We start from the raw sequence: 25,373 nt of genomic DNA, 5'->3' as shown, positions 1-25,373 counted from the left end.
CTGAAAAGCTGTTCGGACATGTCTGGGTAAATCTGGACGTCTTGCAACCCTAGGCCGAATCAGGAAGCATGAGTTGCTGCTTGCTCACTATCAGCGAAGCGGGCAATAAGGGAGTGGAGCTGAGATGCCCGATCGCCTGAGGGGGCAGGGAGGGAGAGATACCAGGGCAGGGTTGTTGTGCCCACCCACTTTGGGCTCAAGCCCATCCAAAATTGGTTATCTGACCACACCCCTTATTTGACACTGCTGCATGGTACCTCACAGCACTGACCTTTTTTGCTTACCTTTTTTTCTTACAGGAAATAGTTGCCTGCTTCAGTGATAAATTCAGTTGTGGATGGGGGTGGGGTGGGCTTCGATGGCTGGGATGGTTTAGATGGGCTGGAGTGAGCTTTGACGGAGACTTTAGTAGATGGAACCTAAGCACAGTGCCGGGCAGAGCTCTGGGTTTCTGGCCTAGAAATATCTAGGTAAAGGGGAAAGGGAATGGGGTCTTGTATACTGTCTTTTTGTTGCTTTGGCATTTCAAAGCTTACATTCAAAGTGGTGGGCACTGGAGGATTAAGTGACTTGCCCAGGGTCACAAGAAGCAGCACTGGGATTTGATCTCACAACCTCTGGATGCAGAGGCAGCAGCTCTACCAGTGAGCCACACCTTCAGTCTGTCCCAGAGCGGCAATTGTTATGTGAGCCAAGTATAAGACAATGAAGCCATTGTGACATCACTGCTGAGGTTGGTTCTTAGGCATTGGTGGAATGAGGCATTGTGACATCACAATCTCAGCTCTGGAATGTTGCTATTCTTTAGGATTCTTTCAGGTACTTGTGACTAGAGAGTTGCGTGGGGACAGAAATCCCACCCATCCCCGCCAGGATCCTCTCCGTCCCCACCAGGATCCTCTCCGTCCCCACCCGTCTCCGTCAGGATCCTCTCCATCCCCGCCAAGATCCTCTCCGTCCCCACCCATCCCCGCAAGGAATTACCTCCATCCCCGTCCGTCCCCATAAAAAGCAGCAATTACTTCTGACAGGATCATCAATTCCACAGTTTCTTTTGTGTTTGCGCTGCTGTTTTCCTTGTGGAATCTCTTTGGTGGAACCCTTTTTTTGTTTTCTGTTCAGGTAATTAACTTATAAACCCCCCTCTTTTACTAAGGCTAACATATCTATTATATTATATGAATGAACCCTGCTTCCAAAGCCTTCCATTCCTGTGGGAGTCCCGTTGGCTAGAGGGGGGTCCCCGTGGGAGTCCCGTGGGATAGGGGAGGATTCCTGCGGGACCCGCGGGATTCCCGCGATCCCCGTTCCCGTGCAGACCTCTACTTGTGACCTGGGTTGACCACTATTGGAAACAAGATACTGGGGTTGATGAAAGGGAATGGGGATTTGTATACTGCCTTTTTTTTTTGTTGCTTTGGCATTTCACAGCAGTGGGCACTGGAGGGTTAAGTGACTTGCCCAGGGTCACAAGGAGCAGCACCGGGATTTGATCTCATAAGCTCTAGGTACAGAGGCAGAAGCTCTACCAGTGAGCCACAGCCCTTCCCCACAAATAAAGGACAATTTAAATTAAATTAGTAATTTAAAGAGAGGGTATAGTTGTGCAGACTGGATGGACCATTCAGGTCTTTATCTGCCATCATTTATTATGTTACTGGGTTAATTTCAATGTCTCCTGCCGCCTCTAGTCCCAGTGTTAGGGACGTAGACACGATTCATGTCTGTGGCTTGACAGCAGATGGAGAAGAGTAACATTTTATCCAGGCAGTGTCAATTGAACGTCACGTCATCCAGTTACAATGTTGCCAGATTTAGACTCGCCTTTTTCAGGCAAACCCCTTAAGGCAGAATTATTTGAAAGAGCATAATTGGGCAATTATAAAATGGAGAGAAAATCAGACTTAAATCTTTGGCTTTTATTTATTGTGTGTTCGATTTAATGCTTTAAGAACTCTGGTAAGGAAGACATTCTTGCATTAAGGAGTCCAATCAGGATGGGAATTGGATGTAAGAGCCCTGTTATCATATGCTCTCAGCCCACTTCTGACAAATCAGCTGAAGAGAATGGCATACAGTGTGAATCAAAGGGGTAAAAAGAAATGTATCTTTTATTCAAAAGCCAAAGTGATGCCCCTGTACAGATCATTGGTAAGGTCCCACTTGGAGTATTGTGTTCAGTTTTGGAGACCGTATCTGGCGAAGGGCGTAAGAAGACTTGAGGCAGTCCAGAGGAGGGCGACGAAAATAATAGGAGGCTTGCGCCAGAAGACGTATGAGGAGAGACTGGAAGCCCTGAATATGTATACCCTAGAGGAAAGGAGAGACAGGGGAGATATGATTCAGACGTTCAAATACTTGAAGGGTATTAATGTAGAACAAAATCTTTTCCAGAGAAAGGAAAATGGTAAAACCAGAGGACATAATTTGAGGTTGAGGGGTGGTAGATTCAGGGGCAATGTTAGGAAATTCTACTTTATGGAGAGGGTAGTGGATGCCTGGAATGTGCTCCCGAGAGAGGTGGTGGAGAGTAAAACTGTGACTGAGTTCAAAGAAGCGTGGGATGAACACAGAAGATTTAGAATCAGAAAATAATATTAAATATTGAACTAGGCCAGTACTGGGCAGACTTGCACGGTCTGTGTCTGTGTATGGCCGTTTGGTGGAGGATGGGCCGGGGAGTGCTTCAATGGCTGGGAGGGTGTAGATGGGCTAGAGTAAGTCTTAACAGAGATTTTGGCAGTTGGAACCCAAGCACAGTACTGGGTAAAGCTAAGAAGAAAAAATTTAAAAATTTAAATTGAATCAGGTTGGGCAGACTGGATGGACCATTCGGGTCTTTATCTGCCATCATCTACTATGTTACTAAGTAACTACATGATTTTTTTTTACTTAATGTTTTGAGTTTAGTCCCAGTCCTCCTTCATTCTCACTACTTAAAAAAAAAATTATGAAATGAAAGGTGTATACCTTCTTTTTTTTATTATGACTGTATCATCTTGTTTTAATAATCTCTTTCCACAAATGTCTTGTTCATGGATTCCTAAAGGTGGAAGGAATAAGCAGGGAAACTTTCAAACGCTAAACATTTCTCTTCGGAAATAAAATATAAATCCAAGTGAAACTGTGATATCTAATTTTTAAAAAACCCCAAAAACTTCTAGATAAGTTAATATTTAATTTTTGTTGTACGAGGAATTCTGCTGTAACCAGCACCATCCCACTCATTCTGTAATCTTGTGTGCTCATGGACTATAGACTACTGACTGACCCACGCAGCTAGAGAGACATTTTCGATAGGACGTCTTGAGAAAGACGTCCAAAAATCATGTGGACAAAGGGGTCATTTTCAAAACTGCAAAATGTCTTATCTTTTCTCCCCAAAACTAATCTGCTAGACGTCTATCTGTTGTTGTTTTTGGACATATTCAAAGACTAGGACGTCCAGATGAAACACATCCAAAACAAGCCATTTGCATATTGGAGGGGGCCGGCATTTTTAATGGATGGCCACACAGACATGCCAGCAGAGCAGTGGGGCACCTTAGAGAGCACTGCTGTGAACTTCACATAAAGGGTGCCAGGTATACATCTCACCATAACCTCCTTATAATGTATGGTGAGCTCTCCAAAAAAACACTCTAAAACCTACTTACCCACCTGTCTACAACCTCAATAGCCTTATGGCTGAAAGTATCACCTTTATGGCAGTACAGTAGGATTTTGGTGTAAATGTAGTGGTTAGAGTAGGATATGGGCCTGGGTCCCCCTCTCTATGGATAACACCAGCACCCAAAAAGAGAGCCAGGTATGGATCTCGACGACGGTGAAGGTGAATCCAGAAAAGAGGAAGTTGTGAGGCAAAGGATTTTGAACACTCAGAGATGGGTTATTCCAAAGTGTACTTTATTGGAGAACAGCACGGTATCAAACAAGTGGACTCGACACTGGCAGTGTTTTGGCGATCCTGCCTTTGTCAAGAGTCTATAGCTGTTCTGTCTTATAAATGCTTGTGTGGACATAAATAGAAAATGGCATTTATAAGAAGACAAGAAAACTATTATAGACTCTTGACGAAGTAAATATTATTTAGTATCGTTGCTCTTGGTTTAAAAATATTTTTATATACTATAGCAAGAAGATATTTGACAGTCTGCTGGCGACGCAGGCAGCGAAACTGGACCACACTATCTCCAACCTGCTGATAATAACAAACGACTACAAATATTTTCGCAAAGAAATCAAAACCCACCTATTCAAAAAATTTATACAGGTGGCTTAACCCCAAACAGACCCCCCCTCAAGGCAATTCCCCCCTTCACCAGTTCCCTTCTCTTTAGTCTCAAGCATGTCAACTGCTTCCCTAATGGTATATATACTGGATCTGCACTATTTCCTATTTGTACGGCATCTTGTAGCTCCATTATTGCAACTTCTCCTGGAAATGTCCAGTTGTCTCTTTTGTAATCCGCCCAGAACTGCAAGGTTGAGGCGGAATAGAAATCAGGAATGTAATTATTTTGTGTTTTTAATAGTGAGTTTCGTCCCCTGATGAAGGCTATGTCACTCTGCCGAAACGAGGATCCTTGCTGGGCCTCTCATTGGATCTTTTTTTCGTAGACTGAAACTAATCAGTTTCCTTGACGTCTTATCTGTCTCTTCTTTGTACACCTGAAAAATCGGCACCAGTCAAAAATCAGAGCTCGGCGCTTTTCCATAAAGGTGTCCCGGGCTGAGCATCCTTCATACGGTAGCACCTGAGGGGGATTTCTGCGGCCAACGATGGGCGCAAGGACTTATGCCAGCTGAGACCTGGTGTGCAAGTTGGGTGCAGATCCACAGAATTCGATAACGCAGTGCACGTCTTTTGAGAATGCTCCTCCCACAGCCATGCTCACTTATGGTTCATGCCCTGTGGGATGTGGGCGCCAAGGCTTATAGAAGAGCACGCAGCCAGAAGCAGGTGCAACCCCTAATTGGTGCCAATCAGTCAGTAATTGTTAGCGTCCAATTGGTGCAAATTTGCTTGTTAATCCAACAAGACGGTGCCCGGGGTGGTCTGTCCTCCCTGCTCCCCCTTACTATGCCACTGGGTTGCAGATTGTTTTATTTTTTGGCGGTGGAGTTGTGGCAGCTTGATTTAATTACTTGCCTTTGGAAACCTAAGCTCAAGGAGGGTTTTATTTACAGGTGCAGCCCAGAGCCCAGGAAGGCTTACGACCTAAATTGTACCTGAAGCAATGGGGGGAGGTAGGGTTAAGTTTATGAGGACCATCAAGGAGAGACACAGGATTTGAGCTCTGCCATCCTGATTCTTAGCCCACCGCTCTACATTCTGGGCTACTTCTTCTCTTGCTAAGGGGAAGGAGGGGGGGGGCAGACAGCCAAACACCAGTTTGTGCACTTTTTTCTACCTCGCCCCCTTCCTTTCCTCCGTAGCTCTTTGACTTCCCCAGCATGAGCAACATCACTCACTTGCTGCCCATTTGGCGCTGGCTCTCCCTCTTGACCACTTCCTAGTCGCGGGGCCTGGAAGTGGTGTCGGAGGGAGAGCTGATGCTGGCAAGGTTAGAGGTACAGGGGGGGAGGGGAATGAAAGGTGCATGTGGTGGGGGAGGAGTGGGGAGGAGCGGGCTGGGGTGCAGAAAGGAGGAGAGGCACTGGCACTGCCATCAAGATGATACACAGAGCAGACCGCCCCCCCCCTTACTATGCCACTGTGTGTCTGTGTGACTTTTTTTTTTTTTCAAGAGCACACATTCTATTGTGCCGATCTCCTGAATTGGTGGAGATAACGGTGTATGAGAAGCAGATGGGCGCAGGCCTTAACTGAGGGAGGATGAGGCCGTGGCTAGAGTTCCCAGAAGTCTGGATTTCCCCAGACGGCTTTTCAAAACCCGGCACTTTGTCCGGGTTTTGGAAAAGTTTTCCTCCACATCGCGTCAGGTAGGAGGGCATCTGCGCCTGCGCGGATGTCCTCCTACCCGACAATAGCAGGCAGCGGAGGGCGGGACTGGGGCGGGAATGAGTGGAACTGGGCGGGCCTGGGGGCAGGTCTAGGGGGGGTCCAGATTTTCCGAATAGGAAATCTGGTAACACTAGCCGTGGCTCCATAATACGAGTCTTTCGTTAAACTGGTGATGTTTCAAAAGGTACTCGCCATTTTTAATACTCTGGAGAGAAAAGGGGGCTTGAATGGAGGTATCATCTGAAAAGCTTGTAATCAGCCCTGCACACCTGCCCCTGATAAACTGGCTAATGGATGTGCAGGTCTGTAATAATTGCAGGGTCTCTCCGCCTCCTTGCGCAGTATGTGCCCATGCGCCGAGAACAGTTTGTTTCTTTTGAAGCTTGGAAGAGGCAGTGAATGACTTACGGCCCAGACTTGTTTTTCTTTTATTTATCTGCTTTGGTTATAAAACTGGTTTTTTAAAAAATGTTTATCTGCATTTGGCTCCAAGAGTAAGTTTTGCAATGAGGTTCTGTTTCCTGCAGCTTTTTGCCAAAGACAACGTAGGACAGCGTGTCCTCTGGAATCGCCTTAAAAGGGATTTGGAGCAGCTGTTCAGAGAAGCAAAGTTTTTAAATGAGAAGTTAGTTAGAAGTCTCAGCAATAGAAACCATACATTCTTAGGGCAGAGCAGTAAAAATGACGACATGACACCCAACTGCACAATCGCAAAATCAAGTAAGGCGCACGTGTCCCTTTTTAAGGAGCTGCAGAACGAGTGGATTTATTGATCAGTGGAGAAAGTCTGTGACTTCTGGAGTAGGGTTGCCAGATTTTTGAGAACGAAAATCCGGACCCACGGGCCCGCCCTGTTCTGCCGCCCGGCCACACCCCATTCTGCCCGAGTCATGCCAGTTGCTGCCCCCCCCAGCCCCACCCCTCGACCTGTTTGCTTGTTGGAACGTCATTTGAGCATGTGCTGGTGTGACACGATGACATCACAAGCCTGCGCGTGATGTCGCCGTGTTCCATCCACGCATGCGCAGCTACTGTCCTGACATTGTTCTGCATCAGTTAAGCTAGCGCCATTGCCGGGCCTCGTACAGACTCCAGACTCCCTGTCAGGCAGCGGGAGGCTGGCAGAAGACAGAGGGCTCTTCATCACTGTAGTTAGCTTGGCGTTGCCCGGACTGTGGGGCCACCCCGGCTGACCTGGAAGGCTTCCCTCCGACGTCAGCTCTGATAACGGAGGAAAGCCTTCCGGGTCAGCTTTGGCAGAGGAGGGTATGCTGCTTGAGGAAGGGGGCGGGAGACCCTCACCGCATACCCCCCCAAGGTGGCTCTCGTTCTCCTAGGGCAGGGATCTCAAAGTCCCTCCTTTTGGGTTTTCAGGATTTGGGTTTTCAGGATTTCCCCAATGAATATGCATTGAAAGCAGTGCATGCACATAGATCTCATGCATATTCATTGGGGAAATCCTGAAAACCCGACTGGATTGCGGCCCTCAAGGAGGGACTTTGAGACCCCTGCCCTAGGGGTACGCATACTTTGTGTTGAGAAACACTGATAATAGAGCATGACTGTACATTTTAGGTCATGTCGTGAAAGGACAATACGCAGAGGTGCATGATAGTCCAAAAGTTAGGTAAGGGAAGGAAAAAACCCTTGAAAAGTTCAAAGCAAAATGAAAAAGCTCCCTATACAGGGCCACCTTTCATTAATCTGATTTTGGAATCCATCTGACATCTCCACTCGAAGCAGGCAAGCATTGATCAAACAAATTGCTCTTTGTTCTCTTTCCTATACTACGTAATTTCTAATTCCTCCCTCCAATTCCCTCTCGTCGAAAGTATGTCTGTGATTCCCCCCCCAAAAAAATTGTTTGTCTCCCCCATTTTTTTTTATTGTTCATCACTTTGTAATCCTATGAAAAAAGCAATTTTATCAAATCCTAAATACACTTGAAGCTGTGATAACTTTATACGCTAAAGTTAGCAGGGTACCAGTCTGAATATCATCCAGTGCCTGGTTAACTTCCGGTTGAATGCTGAGGCTCTGATATTCAGTGCTGGGAGCCACGCATTTCCCAGCATTGAATATCTGGGGGTCAGTTCGGCCCGCAGCTGAGAACGGCTCTTAATGATGCAAACAGCCACGGGTTGAACATTTAGCCCATACATAATACGTGCAGCTATACCAGGGATGGGCAACTCCGGTCCTCGAGGGCCGGAATCCAGTCGGGCTTTCAGGATTTCCCCAATGAATATGCATGAAATCTATTTGCATCCACTGCTTTCAATGCATATTCATTGGGGAAATCCTTAAAGGCCGACTGGATTCTGGCCCTCGAGGACCGGAGTTGCCCACCCCTGAGCTATACCATTATGTGCCTTGTCTGGCTCTTGTACCCGAAATCCCAGGTCTAAACAGGACCTTGTCCTTGAGATTAAAACAGTGCACACAGACCTCTGCCCCCCAAGACCCTGGCATCGGTCTGCAGCGACTGCACCCTGGTGGTGAAGCAGAGGTTAAACGCTTTATTTGGAGAATTCCGACAAAAGTCTTCGTCCATGTTGATGTTGGAGAAGGGAACAGAGTGATTTTTGCCATATGGTAAAGACTCCTAATGCAAGAAATAACGAGAGTCTGGAAATCCCAACCTGCTGGATTGCTCAGCACTGATTATGCAGGGTGCCTGGAGAAGTCATTTTATGATACTGGATAAAAATCCATCTGTCTCCTATTCTGATGGCATGCATTTTAATCCCTTCATGTATTACACTCGGTAACCAATCACCAACGTTCCATCTCTGTAAAACAGGGAACAGTGAGACAATGAAATGGAGCAAAGCGATTTCAACAAAAAGGCAAACAAACCACAGCTTTAGAAATCCACTTACAGCTCTTGCTTTAGAAGCAATGGGGTTTGTTTTTTTCTTCCTTTGTGGCAAATGGCCATTCAGCCCTTATACCTTCTAATCCTGCACAGCTGCTGTCCGAGCCGGGCCCCTCCCCCTCGCCCCCCACCATTGACCCGACAAGCTACTCGTAAATATTTTGAAGCAGGGTATGACGAGAGAACGTCTGAAGGCTTTCTGTGTGTCCGTGCAGGCATGGCAGCTTCAGTTGGGCTGACGACCTCAAGATAATCTTCAGCTGAGGGGGAGGCTGTGAGAGAGGGGACATAACTTTTATAACTTCTCTAGACTTAGGCCACACCCATCTGCCCTCGGTCCAAGACAAAGGTTTCTGGTAGTCTGAGGAGTGGGCGAGAACGATGAAGGCCTCTTTTTGACTGCCTAGCCAATGGGAGGGAGTATTACAGGTGGGGTATTTGTTTCTGCACTTGGCGTTAGACGGTTGGTTTGTTCTGGCTTTAGAGGGGTTGGGATGAGAGAGAGGAGCAATTGTTTTTTGAGTACTGGGCGATGGGAAGGGGCAAAGTTTTTTGAAGCACGTATTTGAGGGGTTGGGGTGACGAGGGGGTAAAGAACCCTGCCACCTTGCCTGGCTGGTTTAAGTATTCTTTAAAGAACAGATAAGCGACAGAGATGTTTGTATACTCTCAGCATGACTGAGTGTAAGTCTTTAAAATGGTTCATAGACAACGGCGCGAAAGACAAAAGCGCGCGCCGACAATTGAGCGTAGCGCGCGCCGCCGTGCCGCTCTAAATTACAGTTTTTAGGGGCTCCGACGGGGGTTTTTGTTGGGGAACCCCCCCAGTTTACTTAATAGACATCGCGCCGGCGTTATGGGGGGTTTGGGGGGTTGTAACCCTCCACATTTTACTGTAAACTGAACTTTTTCCCTAAAATCAGGGAAAAGTGAAGTTTTCAGTAAAATGTGGGGGGTTACAACCCCCCACACCCCCACAACACGGCGCGATGTCTATTAAGTAAAGTGGGGGGTTCCCACCCCACGCCCCCCCGTCGGAGCGCTTAAAAAACAGTAATTTAGAGCGGCCGTGGCGGCGTGCGCTGCGCTCAATTGTCTGGTGCGCGCCTTTGTCCCGGCGCGCTTTTGACCTGACACCCTTTAAAATACCATGAAATCAAATAATTTCATGTTGTATAACAGCATCACATTGAAAAGTAGTCATTCATCTGAAGGCATAATTCAACACCACATGTGCACAAAAGAACATTCTTCCCAATATTCAGAACAATTTAACTAACAGGAGAAGCTCAGTTAACTTCCAGGTTAAGTGGTGCTATTCAACGGCATGTAACCAGGCAATGCCATAAGAACAAAAGAATAGCCTTACTGGGTCAGACCAATGGTCCATCAAGCCCAGTAGCCTGTTCTCATGGTGGCCAATCCAGGTCACTAGTACCTGGCCATAACCCAAGGTGTAGCAACATTCCATTCAGAACCCTAAAGAAGAGCAAGATTCTGCAATCCCAGAGAGTAACAAAAGATTCCGGAATCCTAGAGAGTAACAAGATTCTAGAATCCCAAAGACTAGCAACATTCCATACAGAATCTCAAAGAATAGCAAGGTGGCCAATCTAGGTCACTAGTACCTGGCAAAAACCCAAAGAGTAGCAACATCAAGATTCTGGAATCCCAGAGAGTAACAAGATTCTAGAATCCCAAAGAGTAGCAACATTCCATACAGAATCTCAAAGAATAGCAAGATTCCGGAATCCCAGAGAATAACAAGATTCTAGAATCCCAAAGAGTAGCAACATTCCATACAGAATCTCAAAGAATAGCAAGATTCTGCAATCCCAGAGAGTAACAAAAGATTCCGGAATCCTAGAGAGTAACAAACATAGAAACATAGAAATAGACGGCAGATAAGGGCCCACGGCCCATCTAGTCTGCCCACCTTAATGTCCCTCCCCTACCTTTGCCCTAGTGAATAGATCCCATGTGCCGATCCCATTTGGCCTTAAAATCAGGCACGCTGCTGGCCTCAATCACCTGTAGTGGAAGACTATTCCAGCGATCAACCACTCTTTCAGTGAAAAAGAATTTCCTGGTGTCACCTCGTAGTTTCCCGCCCCTGATTTTCAACGGATGCCCTCTTGTTGTCGTGGGACCCTTGAAAAAGAAGATATCTTCCTCCGCCTCGATGCAGCCCGTAAGATACTTGAACGTCTCGATCATGTCCCCCCTCTCTCTGCGCTCCTCGAGCGAGTATAGCTGTAATTTGTCAAGCCGTTTTTCGTATGGTAGATCCTTGAGTCCCGAGACCATCCGGGTGGCCATTCTTTGCACCGACTCCAGTCTCAGCACATCCTTGCGATAATGCGGCCTCCAGAATTGCACACAGTATTCCAGGTGGGGCCTCACCATGGATCTATACAATGGCATAATGACTTCTGCCTTACGACTGACGAAACCCCTTCGTATGCAGCCCATGATTTGTCTTGCCTTGGACGAAGCCTGCTCCACTTGATTGGCAGACTTCATGTCCTCACTGACGATTCTAGAATCCCAAAGAGTAGCAACATTCCATACAGAATCTCAAAGAATAGCAAGATTCCGGAATCTCAGAGAGTAACAAGATTCTAGAATCCCAAAAAATAGCAATATTCCATGCTACTGATCCAGGACAAGCAGAGGCTTCCCCCATGTCTTTCTCAATAACAGACTATGGACTTTTCCTCCAGAAAATTGTCCAAACCTTCCTTAAAACCAGCTGACTATCTGCTCTTACCACAACCTCTGGCAATGTGTTCCAGCGCTTAACTATTCTCTGAGTGAAGAATATCACCACAGACTACCCATGTTTAGTGCCAGGGCAGTCTGGGACTTAACTGACTAGTGGCCCTTAGTTGGCCCTTTTGCATTTTGGGAGTGGGAGGGAAGGGATAATTGGATGAGCACAGGGTTCTGTCCCGCATCCTTTATGCAGGTCCTGGCTGAATTTGGAGTAGGACCTGCGTAAGACCCATAAGCCAGCACATCATAATTTATTTATTTAAAAAAATTATATTCTGCTCTATCAACATTTCTAGGTGGATTCCAGCTAACAAACATCATTTATAGCAAACAAATACAGTGGTACCTTGGTTTACGAGCATAATTCGTTTAAGAAGCATGCTCGTAAACCAAAATACTCGTATATCAAAGCGATTTTCCCCATAGGAAATAATGTAAACTCGCTTTGATACATTACCCCCCCCCCCCCCCCCGAGGCCAGCATTGCTCCTCCCATTCATGAAGGCCCACCACCCGCGTGATCCGCCATCCCCCCGCTCATTTTGTTCCCTCCCCCCCCCTCCGCGATCCAGCAACCCCCCCCCCCACACTGTTGTGCAAGCTCAAGTAGCAAAAAAACAACAACCCCAGACTTGGATCAATCCCAGATCTGCCAGATCTGTCAGGGAGAGTGGTTAAAGCTACAGCCTCAGCACCCAGAGGTTGTGGGTTCTAGCCCATGCTGCTCCTTCTGATCCTGGGCAAGTCACTCAATCCTCCCATTGCCCCGCATATATTAGATAGAGTGTGAGCCCACCAGGATAGGCAGAGAAAAAATGCTTGAGTACCTGAATAAATTCATGGAAACCGTTCTGAGCTCCCCTGGGCAAACGGTATAGAAAATTAAATAAATAAAAGTTTATTAAGGTCCAGTAGTGGTTGTAACATTCATGCTCCCTTTATCTCTCTAATAATTAATTCCCAACTGCAATCTGACAATGATGGAGCATAAACTCTATACTCACTTTTATTAGGCAATTCTGACAGTGAAGAAGTGGTCTAATTATCTTTTAACTTGCAGTTTCTCAGCCATTGCCCAGCGTTTCAGTACTCTCCCTTGAAGAAGTTCTGTGCTGTACCCAGATAAGGTCCTGTCTTAATCATAAAGCTAGTGAGGCATCAATTTGTGAAAAGGAATGGGCTCCATTCAGCTGGAAGAACATGGTTTGCCTTTTAGGCCCTTTGGCAGGCTGATTTCTTTGTGAAATGACCTGTTTTCAGAGAATTATCAGTGTATTCTGGGTTGTATAAAATCTAACTAGTCTTTCGACGACTTAGCAAAATGTAATTTGAACCTGTAGGAGGTTTGATGCATACCACAAATGCATTAAAACAATTTACAATCACGTAATATAAAACAATAAAATAAAAAAAGATTTTTTTTTAAAACCCATTATCTTAATCCTCTATAATAAAACCCTAAGCATGCATGCACACTTAGGGTTTTGTGATCCCTGCCACTGTGCTGTGTCGTCTGTGCCAAATTCTATTTCCGGCACGTGGGGCAGCTTGCGACGGCGATTTCAGCGGCGGTTTGACTCCTGCGCTGCCGGGTTGCCTCTTCTCACCCCTTGACCAGCAAATGCAGCAGCCACATGGCATTTGCTAGGCTGGCTGGATAATGCAAGGTGGGCCGGCCTAGCAAAAAGTCTGAAGCTGCCCAGGCTAGCGGATGCTGGACAGGGGGAGCAGGGAAAGGAGAAGGCCTACTGCTGGACAGGTGATCAAGTAAGAGGTGCTGCTGGATGGGGGGGGGAAAAGGAAGGGAGAAGGCCTACTGCTAGACAGGGGGAGCAGGGAAGAGGTGCTGCTCGATAGGGGGGGGTAAAAGGAAGGGAGAAAGGCTCCTGCTGGACAGGGGGAGCAGGCAAGGGTGGTGGTGGACAGCCAAGTAAAGAGAGAGAGAGAAAGAAAGACAGAAGGCGTCAAGGAGAGAGAGAAAAAGAAAGAAAGACGAGACACACATCTATTCTAGCATCCGTTAATGTAACGGGCTTAAAGACTAGTAATAGAATAAAACTATTGAAATAACCCCCCCCCCCCATTATCTTAATAGAATAAAACTATTACAATTACAAACTAATCATAAACAGCACTGTCCAAAACTATAACCCATATACACTGAGTAATAACTGAAATCGAAATCATCAGCTCAGTCATCCAAGAAAAGGTGAGATTGAAACTTTGTATTTGCGAGCTTGGACTTCAACTGCTAAAAGTTCCTAGAGGAGATTCACTAACCTTCCGGCTCCGTGGGTGATCCGAACCGCTCCTTGGCCGGCCGACTGATCCACAACGCGTCCTCATGCAAATGGAGGCGATCAGAGACATGCGCCACACCGATGACATGACTCTTGCTCGTGAGCCTGTGGTTTTAACCCACGGGTTTAAAGCGGGTTAAAACCATGGGCTCACGCTGCAGGGAAGGGCGGCAAAGGCAGGAGAGTCTGGGCGGCAGAGCAGGAGAAGCAGAAAGCCAGGTAGGGCGGCAGAGAGCAGGGTTTATTTCAGGGCTGCAGGGCTGGGATTTCAGGGTGGGAGAGAGCAGGAAAGGACGTGAGCGACTGGCCCGCAGCAGTCACTTCTTCTTGATCGGCCAGCCCAGTCAGTGTTCCTAAATTTTGTTTAGTGAATCAAGGTTCTTCCTACTTTGCATGTGCGTATCGGATCGGGTGCGGGAGGAAGGTTAGTGAATCGGGTCGGGGTCGTAAAGAGGCCGGGACACGATCGGTGGGCTTAGTGAATCTAGCCCAGACATGGGCAACTCCGGTCCTCGAGGGCCGGAATCTATTTGCATGCACTGCTTTCAATGCATATTCATTGAGGAAATCCTGAAAACACAATTGGATTCCGGCCCTCGAGGACCAGAGTTGCCCATGTCTGATCTAGCCCATAAAACAGTGTGGCTATTGACAGAGCAGGTTGGTTAATCCTATTCACATCCACACACATAACCTTCTGATTTTAATCCCATGTATCTATAGTCTGCTGCAATTTAGTACTCTTTCTATATATATATATACTGTATAAATCTATTTCTTTTCTTCAGATGAGTAATAAAAGATCGAACAGCTTCCGACGAGCCATCCTTCAGGGGAACCGGAGGCTGAGCAGTAAGGCCCTGCTTCAGGAGACGGGTCTTAGTCTGTCTCAGCGGCTGATCCGACACATTGCCTACGAGACGCTGCCACGGGAGACAGACCGGAAATGGTACTTTGACAGTTACACCGGCTGCCCTCCGCCTTGGTTCATGATTGTGGTTACTGTTCTCGAGGTACTTCTGCTGCTGTGTGTGTGCTACCAGGTTCCTTGAAAAATTGCTTATGATTGGAGAATGACACTGGGACAGTCTTGTCCCCGTCCCCGCAGGAACTCAATTTTCCTGTCCCATTCCTGTAAGCTCTGCTTTAACCGCACAAGCCGTGAACACTTATGATTTTAAAGGGTTTGAAGTAGAGAATGACACGGTGAAAAAATTGGTCCCCGTCACCGCCCCGTCCCCGTCTCACCATCCTCTGCACCGCCCCGTCACCGTCATTCCCTTCACCGCCCCGTCACCGCCACTGCCACCCCATTCACCGCCCTGTCACCGTCACCGCTGCATACATAAAAGCCTCAAACGGGTACGATTTTATATACTTTTCTAATATCTCCCCTATGTATCTGCCATTGCCCCCCCCTGTGTCCATATACCATCCCCATGGCATGTCCCCTTTTTGTCTCTAACCCTATGCCCCATGCACATAATTTCCCCTCTTTCTGTTACCTTCCTGTGTCCAGATTTCCCCTATCTTCCTCTTCCATACCAGTGTGTCTCTTCTTTTCAACCCCATCTAGCTTTTTTCCCTCTTTCTTCCCCCCCCCCCCCCCCTGCTTCTAGCATCTGGCTCACCTGCCTGTCCTTCCCTTTCTTTCCTGCTGTGGGTTTTTCTTTCCGTTTTCATCCCCTTGGCCCAGAATCCTTTTCCCTTTCACTCCCTCCTTACAGTCTGAGCCGGGAACACGGGTGATCGCACGGTCCTCGCAGCCCCCACCCGCCTGCCCAATCGATCCTAGTGTTTAGCCAGTTCTCTCCCTTCTCCTCACCTTAATTTGCAGGCTTTCTTTTTCAGCGACCTGCACGCTTTCCCAAAGAGCCGCACACGCGCGGCTGCTCAGTGTTCAATCTTCTGCTCTGCTGCAACTTCCTGTTTCCGGTTGCGTCAGAGCAGAAGATCGAAACTGAGCAGCAGCGGCTCTTTGATAGCGTGCGGGTCGCCGAAAAAGAAAATCTACAAACTAAGGTGAGGAGAAGGGAGAGAGCTGGCTAAACACTAGAATCGATTGGGCAGGCGGGTGTGAGCTGCGGGGACCGCGCGATCCTTCATGCCTCACTGCGGGGACAAGACCCATTCACCGCCCCGCGGGCGGTGAATGGCCTTGTCCCCGTCGCCGCAGCGACTGCTAGTTTTCTTCCCCGTTTTCGGCGGTGACCCGCGGCTAAAATGCGGTGGCCGCGGGTAAACCGCCACCGTGTCATTCTCTAGTTTGAAGCTTGTGCGGATGAGGTTGCAGCTTAGACATTGGTGGAATGAGGCATTATGACATCACTATCTGAGCACTAGAATGTTGCTACTTGTGATTTTAAAGAGTTTGAGGCTTGTGCAGATGAGGACGGAGCTTAGGCATTGGTGGAATGAGGCATTATGACATCACAATCTGAGATCTAGAATGTTGCTACTTATGATTTTAAAGTGTCTGAGGCTTGTGCAGATGAGGACGGAGCTTAGGCATTGGTGGAATGAGGCATTATGACATCACAATCTGAGATCTAGAATGTTGCTACTTATGATTTTAAAGTGTCTGAGGCTTGTGCAGATGAGGACGGAGCTTAGGCATTGGTGGAATGAGGCATTATGACATCACAATCTGAGCTCTAGAATGTTGCTGCTTATGATTTTAAAGTGTCTGAGGCTTGTGCAGATGAGGACAGAGCTTGCAGGAATGGGGCAGGGACAGGAAAAGAACTCGCTGGGACGGGAAAATGAATTCTTGTGGGGACAGGGAAAAATTTGTCCCCGTGTCATTCTCTACTTATAATATCTGTCAGGATAGTAGATCCCTTTTATGTGTCCCCCAGCCCACCCCTTTCCCCTTCACACTACAGCACCATTGTAACATAATCCTTTGGTTCACCAGTGTTCAGATATGACCCCCCCCTGCATTCACCTGTTTGTTCTGTGTGGTCCTCGAGAAGAGAGCATCAGCAAGTGTATTATGTTAGCCCAGTGTAAAGAAGGGGGTGGTGTGTATTTGACCTTTTTCCATGAAAATGGGCATAGAACAGGAAGAGAACATTGAGTGTAATTCTTTGTCGTCGCTACCTGTGATCCAGTGAAATGGCATTTTTTTCAGCCCTGGTGTCTGAGGCTCAACCATTCCTCTCTTCTCAGGTTGCCTTCTTTGTCTATTATGGATTGGTACTGGACCGGTTTGTACTTCAGGTCACCCATCCTTTGTATCTGAAGAATCCTCTGATATATCACCCACAGCTGCGTGCGCAAGCATGGAGGTTTTTGAGCTACATATTCGTGCATGCCGGGTAAGTAGCCAGTGGTTGAGCATCAACCCAGTCAGATTTCTACAGGCTGTAGGTTGCAATTAAGCCAGAGGCATAGGGGGAGGGGCGAGGGGGCGGTCCGCCCCGGGCGCCGTGTTTGTGGGGGGTGCCGGCACTCTGCCTCCTCTCCACCCTCTCCCATTCTTCCCACGCTACCCCTTCCCCAGTACCTCTGGCGGTTCACTGCCGCAAGCGGCAGCTGCAATGTGTTCCTCTTGACCACGCCAACTCTCTCACTGATGTCACTTCTGCGTGTCACGCATAGGAAGTGATGTCAGAGGGATAGCCGCTGAGGGGTCGCAAGGGGCACGTTGAAGTTGTTGCTCGTGGCGGTGAGAGGTACGGGGGAAAGAAGAAGGGGGCGCGTTCATGGTAGGGGGAGCGGGGGGTGGGGGAGGGGCGCTCTCACGCTCGGTACCCCACTTGCCAAAGGTGAGCCACCACCCAATCGGATTTTAAAGATTTCCAAGTGAATATGCATGAGATTTATTTGCGTACAGTGGAAGCAATGCATGCAGATTAATTGTGTAAATCTGGAAAACCCAACTGGGGTGTGGCTTGTCCACCCCTGGCTTAAGCCATAGATTAAAAAAAAAGAGAACCTTTTCTGATGTTTCTACATTTCTAAACTTGTTTCTCTATTTAATGAGAGGCTTTATACTCTCAGTTTGACTTTCATTGCTTACGCTTACATCTGTTAAAACTCTGCTCCGCAAAACAAAGAGATTTAACCCCAAGACTCCCGAGGAAGGCCGACGAGGCCAAAGTACGTGCGTGTCGAGCCATCGCACTTCTAAGGCAGAGTTCTTGAATTAATAAAATTGGCACACTGTTGACCATCTCCACTGTGCTTGAGTTGTGGAGACGTCTCCCCTGTCTTGCCGGAAGGCGTTGCACTCGAACCACCCTAACCCACCCTCTCCGAAGGAAATCATTTGATGCTGTTCAGTGTATTTATGAACGATCTAGAGACAGGGACGAAGTACGAAGTAATAAATTTCGCAGACGACACCAAACTGTTTAGTGGAGTTGGGACCAAAGAGGACTGTGAGGATTTACAAAGGGACTAGAAGAGTGGGCGACGAAATGGCAGATGAAGTTTAATGTAGAGAAATGTAAAGCCTTGCATGTAGGAAACAGGAACCCGATGTACAGCTATACGATGGGAGGGTTGGTAATGGGTGAAAGTAGCCTAGGAAAGGACTTGGGGGTGATGGTGGACAGGACAATGAAGCCGTCGGCACAGTGCGCAGCGGCCTCTAAGAAGGCGAATAGAATGCTTGGTATTATCAAGAAGGGTATTACAACCAGAACGAAAGAAGTTATCCTGCTGTTGTATCGGGCAATGGTGCGCCCGCATCTGGAATACTGCGTCCAATGTTGGTCGCCGTACCTTAAGAAGGATATGGCGATACTCGAGAGGGTTCAGAAAAGAGCGACAACGATTGATAAAAGGTATGGAAAACCTTTCATAGAAACATAGAAAGATGACGGCAGAAAAGGGCTACAGCCCACCAAGTCTGCCCACTCTACTGACCCACCCCATTAAGTCTGAGTGCTAATGACCCAGCTCCTTAACTCGACCCTCACAGGGATCCCACATGGATGTCCCATTTATTCTTAAAGTCGAGCACGCTGGTGGCCCTGATCACCTGCTCCGGAAGTTTGTTCCACTGATCCACCACCCTTTCTGTGAAAAAATACTTCCTGGTGTCACCACTAAATTTCCCTCCTCTGAGTTTGAGCGGATGCCCCCTTATGACCGAGGGTCCCTTGGGAAAGAATATGTCATTTTCCACCTCGACACAACCTGTGACGTACTTAAATGTCTCTATCATGTCACCCCTTTCCCTGCGCTCTTCTAGAGTATAGAGCTGCAATTTGCCCAGTCTTTCTTCGTATGAGAGACCCTTGAGTCCGGTGACCATCCTAGTGGCCATCCGCTGGACTGACTCAGCTTGAAGCACATCTTTATGGTAATGTGGCCTCCAGAATTGCACACAGTATTCCAGATGAGGTCTCACCATGGTTCTGTAAAGTGGCATTATGACTTCAGGTTTGCGGCTAACGAAGCTTCTATTGATACATCCCATCATTTGCCTTGCCTTGGATGAGGCCTTCTCTACTTGTTTGGCAGCCTTCATGTCTGCACTGATGATTACTCCCAAGTCCCGTTCTTCTGAAGTCCTAGCTAGTGTTTCTCCATTCAAGGTGTATGTTCTTCATGGATTTCTGCTGCCGAGATGCATGACTTTACACTTCTTAGCATTGAAGCCCAGCTGCCATGTCGAGGACCAGTTTTCCAACGTGATCAGATCCTGCATCATACTATCCTTGAGATTGCTTTCGCTTACTGTACTACACAGTTTGGCATCGTCGGCAAACAGTGCTACTTTACTCTGAAGCCCTCGGGTCAAGCCCCTTATGAATATGTTGAAAAGGGATGGTCCCAGGACTGAGCCCTGCGGCACTCCGCTGGTCACCTCCGAAGTCTCAGAGAGGGTGCCGTTGACCATCACCCTCTGAAGTCAAGGGACTCTTTTCCCTGGAAAAGAGGAGGCTTAAAGGGGACACGATAGAGACTTACAAGATCATGAAGGGCATAGAGAAAGTGGAGAGGGACAGATTCTTCAAACTTTTGAAGACTACAAGAACGAGAGGGCATTTGGAAAAATTAAGAGGGTACAGATTCAGAACCAATTCTAGGAAGTTCTTCTTCACCCAAAGGGTGGTGGATGCCTAGAATGCGCTTCCAGAGGGTATGATAGGACAGAGTACGGTTTTGGGGTTCAAGAAGGGATTAGATAATTTCCTGAAGGAAAAGGGGATAGAAGGGGAAAGATAGAGGATTACTATACAGGTCCTGGACTTGATGGGGTGCCGCGTGAGCGGACTGTTGGGCACGATGGACCTCTGGTCTGACCCAGCCGAGGCACTGCTTATGTTCTTATGACGCGCCAACTCCCCAGCGAGCTTTTTCCAGAGTGCTCCCCGCACGCTGGAGTGAACTTGCTGAAAGGCTTCACTCATAGCTAGGCTCTCTCTCCACTTCAGGGAACAGATGCGAGCTTGGCTCTTCTCCAAAGCCTTTGATGGAAGAAGCAACTCACCAGCTCATTCACACGCGAGGACTATCGGCAGCGGCACACGCTATAGCAGGTCTTTCTTATCCACTCCTACTCTAGCTGAGATCATTTACAAGGAGCTTTTCTGATTTCACGCGCAAGTTTCCTAAAGAAAATCATCCTTATTTTAATCTAACTTTTCTTATTCTAGCTTATCTGTCCTTGGAGGCCCTTTTAATAAAATGCACTAGAATCTGGGTTTAACACAGTCTAATGTGGATTTAAGGCAGCACTTTCTAGAGCTTTTTATTTCCTGGGGATGCACTAATATCGTGAGTGTGCGATAGAGAGCTGCACGGGAATGGGGATGACGGGAATCCCGCGGGTTCCCCCTTTGGGTCAAGGGGATCCCGTGGGGATGCCCCCTAGGGTCGTGAGGATCCCATGGGGACACCCCCTAGGGTCACGGGGATCCCGTGGGGACGCCTCTGAGGGTCGCGGGGTTCCTGCGGGGTTGGATCGCAGTGCACTCGAGCCGCGAGGGTAGTCTCCTCCTCCTCCTTACCTGCCCTGTCGCAGCACACAGCCGAATGGAAGTCTTCCCGATGTCAGCGCTAACGTCGGAGGGAGGGCTTAAGCAAAGCCCTCCCTTCCTCCGACGTCGGCGCCAATATCAGGAAGACTTCCGGTCGGCTGTGTGCGGCAGGGGAGGTAGGGAGAAGGCAATGGCGTACGAAAGAGGGGGGGGCGGTCCGCCCCGCCCTGGGGAATGTGCACAGCCGGTCAGGTCCCCCGATCGACCGACAACAGGTCCGGCCGACAAACCTCCCTGCCCTGTAGCCGCGAATCTAAATTACCTCTTACAGCAGCTTTACTACTCCAGCTGCTGTAAGAAGGTAATTTAAATTCGCGTCTACAGGACAGGGAGATTTGTCCGACTGGGCCTGTTCTGTTGTCGGTTGGGTGGGGAAGCGCCACAAAGGTAAGGGGCAGGGAGGGAGAAAGGGAGGAAAGGTGGAGTGGAGAAGAAAAGACACTTAAGGGAAATGGGTAAAACTGAGGGGGGAGAAGGCCGCTGAAAGCACATGGGGAAGACAGAGGGGGGAGAAGGACGCTGAAAGCACATGGGGAAGACGGGGGGAAGGACACTGAAAGGACATGGGGAAGACAGGGGGGGAGAAGGACGCTGAAAGGACATGGGGAAGACAGAGGGGGGAGAAGGACGCTGAAAGCACATGGGGAAGACAAAGGGGTGGAGAAGGACGCTGAAAGGACATGGGGAAGGCAGAGGGCGGAGAGGATGCTGCCTGACAGGACATGGGGAAGATGGGGGGAGAAGGACGCTGAAAGGAAATGGGGAAGAGAGAGTGTGGAGAAGACACTGGCAGGGAAGAAGACAGAGATGCCAGACTATGGGGGGAGCGGAGGGAAGAAGATGGGTGCCAGACCAATTTGGGAGGGGGAAGAAAGGGAGAGGCACAGTAACAGAGCAAATGGAAGACACAGAGAGAAGAGAGACAGTGGATGGAAGGAATTGAATGAGAACATGAAGAAAGCAAAAACCAGGCAACAAAGGTAGGAAAAAAATTCTATTTCCTTTTTTTTTTTTTTTTTTTTTTTTTGCTTCAGCATAAAGTAGTATATTAGTTGTGTTGATAAAAATTTATAAACATTAGAGGCTCTGGTAGAAACCCGTTTACAAAGTATGTATTCTTCCCAATTAATATTTCCAAATTAATAAAGTCTTTTTGCTTATTTTTAAATGGGTTTCTACCAGAGCCTTTAATTCAGTAGCATAATTAAATGAAATAACTATTTCTGTAGTTTATAGGGACAGGTGGGAACGGAGGGATTCCTCACGGGGATGGGTGGGGACAGGTGAGAGTCCTCACGGGGACGGGTGGGAGTCCTCATGGGGACGGGTGAGGACGGGTGGGACTTTGGCGGGGACGGGTGGGATTTCTGTCCCTGCGCAACTCTCTAGTGTGCGAGACCTGCAAAAAATGAACACAGGAGCCCTTATGAGGAAATTCTTTATGTTCAAATCTTTTTTTTTTTATTGTGAATGCTAATCAATAAACATCAAGGAACAGAATCAAATCCAAAGAACCAGCATCCAACAATACAACATTTGAGGATAGACAGGAAAACAAAAACAACAATCTCCCCCCACCCAGTTCCCCAACCCCACCTAACCAACAAAACCCCCAAATACCAATCCGTCTCCCCCCCACCCAGAGAAACACACTGAAGATGACCAAGAGGTCACTAAGATCCCAAAGGCCCACACTCTTGTGGCCCCTGGGATCTATTAGAAGAGATCTCCTCCCCAAAAGGAAGAAAAAAAGCCTGCAGCGACCGATCCCAGTAGCTAGCATGGGGTATAGTGACAGAGCTAAGCGAGACGGTTCAATAGGAGACTATGTCCACTAGGAGGAAGAGAAGCCAAATAGACTCCCCAGATTAGCAAAAAGCTACGTCTGCGGCGAGGGCGAGCCTCCCAGGTGGCCAAATTATGCACCAAAGATCTCCAGGTCCAAATGAGGGCGGCACAGAAGTGGTCCAGCTTTGCAAAATGCATTTGTGAGCACCTTACGACTCCAGAGGGGTCCCCCCCTTAGGAAGGCCACGGAAGGCCCCCGGCAGGTCTAAAACCAGTTGCGTGACAGTCCCCGCAATGGGACTCCGAAATAAGCCCCATAAGTACCGGACTATAGACTGCCAATAAACTCAGACAGTCCAACAGTCCCAGAAGGAATGAGCAAAGGTATTGGGGTCCCGGCCACATTTCAAACAAAGAGGTGAGTCAATACCCCCAATGGCACCTGAGTATAGTAGGCCCTAAATATCACTCGCACATAACATTATTGAGGAAATTCTTTAAATGATGCCTAAAAGTTAGGCACGTTTTATAGAATCACACTTGGTGACGCCTAAAGTGGGCTTAGGCATCGGTGCACCCTGCGTATGCCAGAGGTTTTTTGGGGCCTATACACATGCGTCCAAGTTAGTTGCCTACATGACAAACACATCCACGATCTGCTCCCTAACCACGCTTACTTTCTGGTAGGCGCCTTGGACTAGGCGCCTACCTCAAAGGGGCACTACAGAATGACACAGGGACAAATTTGTCCCCCATCTCCACAGGAACTCAATTTCCCCGTCCCGTCGAGTTTTGTCGCTGCCCCTGTCCCTGTCCCAGTCCTGTAAGCTCTGCCTTAACCGCACAAGCCTCGAACACTTATGATTTTAAAGTGTTTGAGGCTTGTGCAGATGAGGACGGAGCTTAGGCATTGGTGGAATGAGGCATTATGACATCACAATCTGAGCTCTAGAATGTTGCTACTTAGGATTTTAAAGTGTTTGAGGCTTGTGCAGATGAGGACGGAGCTTAGGCATTGGTGGAATGGGGTATTATGACATCACAATCTGAGCTCTAGAATGTTGCTACTTATGATTTTAAAGTGTTTGAGGCTTGTGCAGATGAGGACGGAGCTTAGGCATTGGTGGAATGAGGCATTATGACATCACAATCTGAGCTCTCGAATGTTGCTACTTATGATTTTAAAGTGTTTGAGGCTTGTGCAGATGAGGACGGAGCTTAGGCATTGGTGGAATGAGGCATTATGACATCACAATCTGAGCTCTAGAATGTTGCTACTTAGGATTTTAAAGTGTTTGAGGCTTGTGCAGATGAGGACGGAGCTTAGGCATTGGTGGAATGGGGTATTATGACATCACAATCTGAGCTCTAGAATGTTGCTACTTATGATTTTAAAGTGTTTGAGGCTTGTGCAGATGAGGACGGAGCTTAGGCATTGGTGGAATGGGGTATTATGACATCACAATCTGAGCTCTCGAATGTTGCTACTTATGATTTTAAAGTGTTTGAGGCTTGTGCAGATGAGGACGGAGCTTAGGCATTGGTGGAATGAGGCATTATGACATCACAATCTGAGCTCTAGAATGTTGCTACTTAGGATTTTAAAGTGTTTGAGGCTTGTGCAGATGAGGACGGAGCTTAGGCATTGGTGGAATGGGGTATTATGACATCACAATCTGAGCTCTAGAATGTTGCTACTTAGGATTTTAAAGTGTTTGAGGCTTGTGCAGATGAGGACGGAGCTTAGGCATTGGTGGAATGGGGTATTATGACATCACAATCTGAGCTCTAGAATGTTGCTACTTATGATTTTAAAGTGTTTGAGGCTTGTGCAGATGAGGACGGAGCTTAGGCATTGGTGGAATGAGGCATTATGACATCACAATCTGAGCTCTCAAATGTTGCTACTTATGATTTTAAAGTGTTTGAGGCTTGTGCAGATGAGGACGGAGCTTAGGCATTGGTGGAATGAGGCATTATGACATCACAGTCTGAGCTCTAGAATGTTGCTACTTAGGATTCTAAAGTGTCTGAGGCTTGTTTAGATGAGGACAGAGCTTGCAGGAACGGGGCAGGGACAGGATAAGAACTCGCAGGGACGGGATGGGAAAATGAGTTCCTGCGAGGATGGGCAAAAATTTGTCCCCATGTCATTCTCTAATAGGCACCTACCAGGTTAGGCATCTACCATCCACTTAATTGCAATTAACCTCAATTATGAGTTAAGTTTTTTAAACAATTAACCCCCTCCCTTTTATGAAGCCAATTTAGCTTTTTTTTTTTTTAAATTGGATTTAATACATTTACAATATCATAAGATATCAAGGAAAAAAAGGGTTACATACAAAATTATCAGTACAACAAATAATACAAAAAAACAATCCTTTACAAGCCCACTAAAAGGGGAGACATATTGCTTATTTACCAACTAAGTATGGAAAAACAAAAAAATGGGTTGAGTTCCATTGAACCCAAATCATTCCTAACTAAATTAGGACATTTTAGATATCCACCCTAATTCCTCATCAATAAATGAAAAAAAAGAAAAAGAAAGAAAGAAATCTCACTTCTGTTCTCGAGCTACCAAAAATTGTTGCAATTGAATGGGATCCCAAAAAACGAATTCAGTATCTTGTATCTTGACCAGACATTTACAAGGAAACAAT

The 25,373-nt window shown here is 47.5% G+C and overlaps 1 protein-coding gene across 2 annotated transcripts in view; it reads left to right on the top strand.

The window, feature by feature from the left end:
* The window catches only part of RHBDL3 (rhomboid like 3), a 219,647-nt gene that overhangs the window by 133,362 nt on the left and 60,912 nt on the right, over window positions 1-25,373 (top strand). For both annotated transcript variants that reach the window (XM_033961284.1, XM_033961285.1), the window contains 2 exons: window positions 14,710-14,934; window positions 17,093-17,241. In XM_033961284.1, the coding sequence (XP_033817175.1) occupies window positions 14,710-14,934; window positions 17,093-17,241 (374 nt within the window). The remainder of the gene's footprint in view (window positions 1-14,709; window positions 14,935-17,092; window positions 17,242-25,373) is intronic.

This window comes from Geotrypetes seraphini, chromosome 10 (assembly GCF_902459505.1).
Source record: "Geotrypetes seraphini chromosome 10, aGeoSer1.1, whole genome shotgun sequence".
NCBI lineage: Eukaryota > Metazoa > Chordata > Amphibia > Gymnophiona > Dermophiidae > Geotrypetes > Geotrypetes seraphini.
The sequence above is the reverse complement of the archived record's forward strand: the minus strand, read 5'-3'. Positions and strand labels throughout refer to the sequence as shown.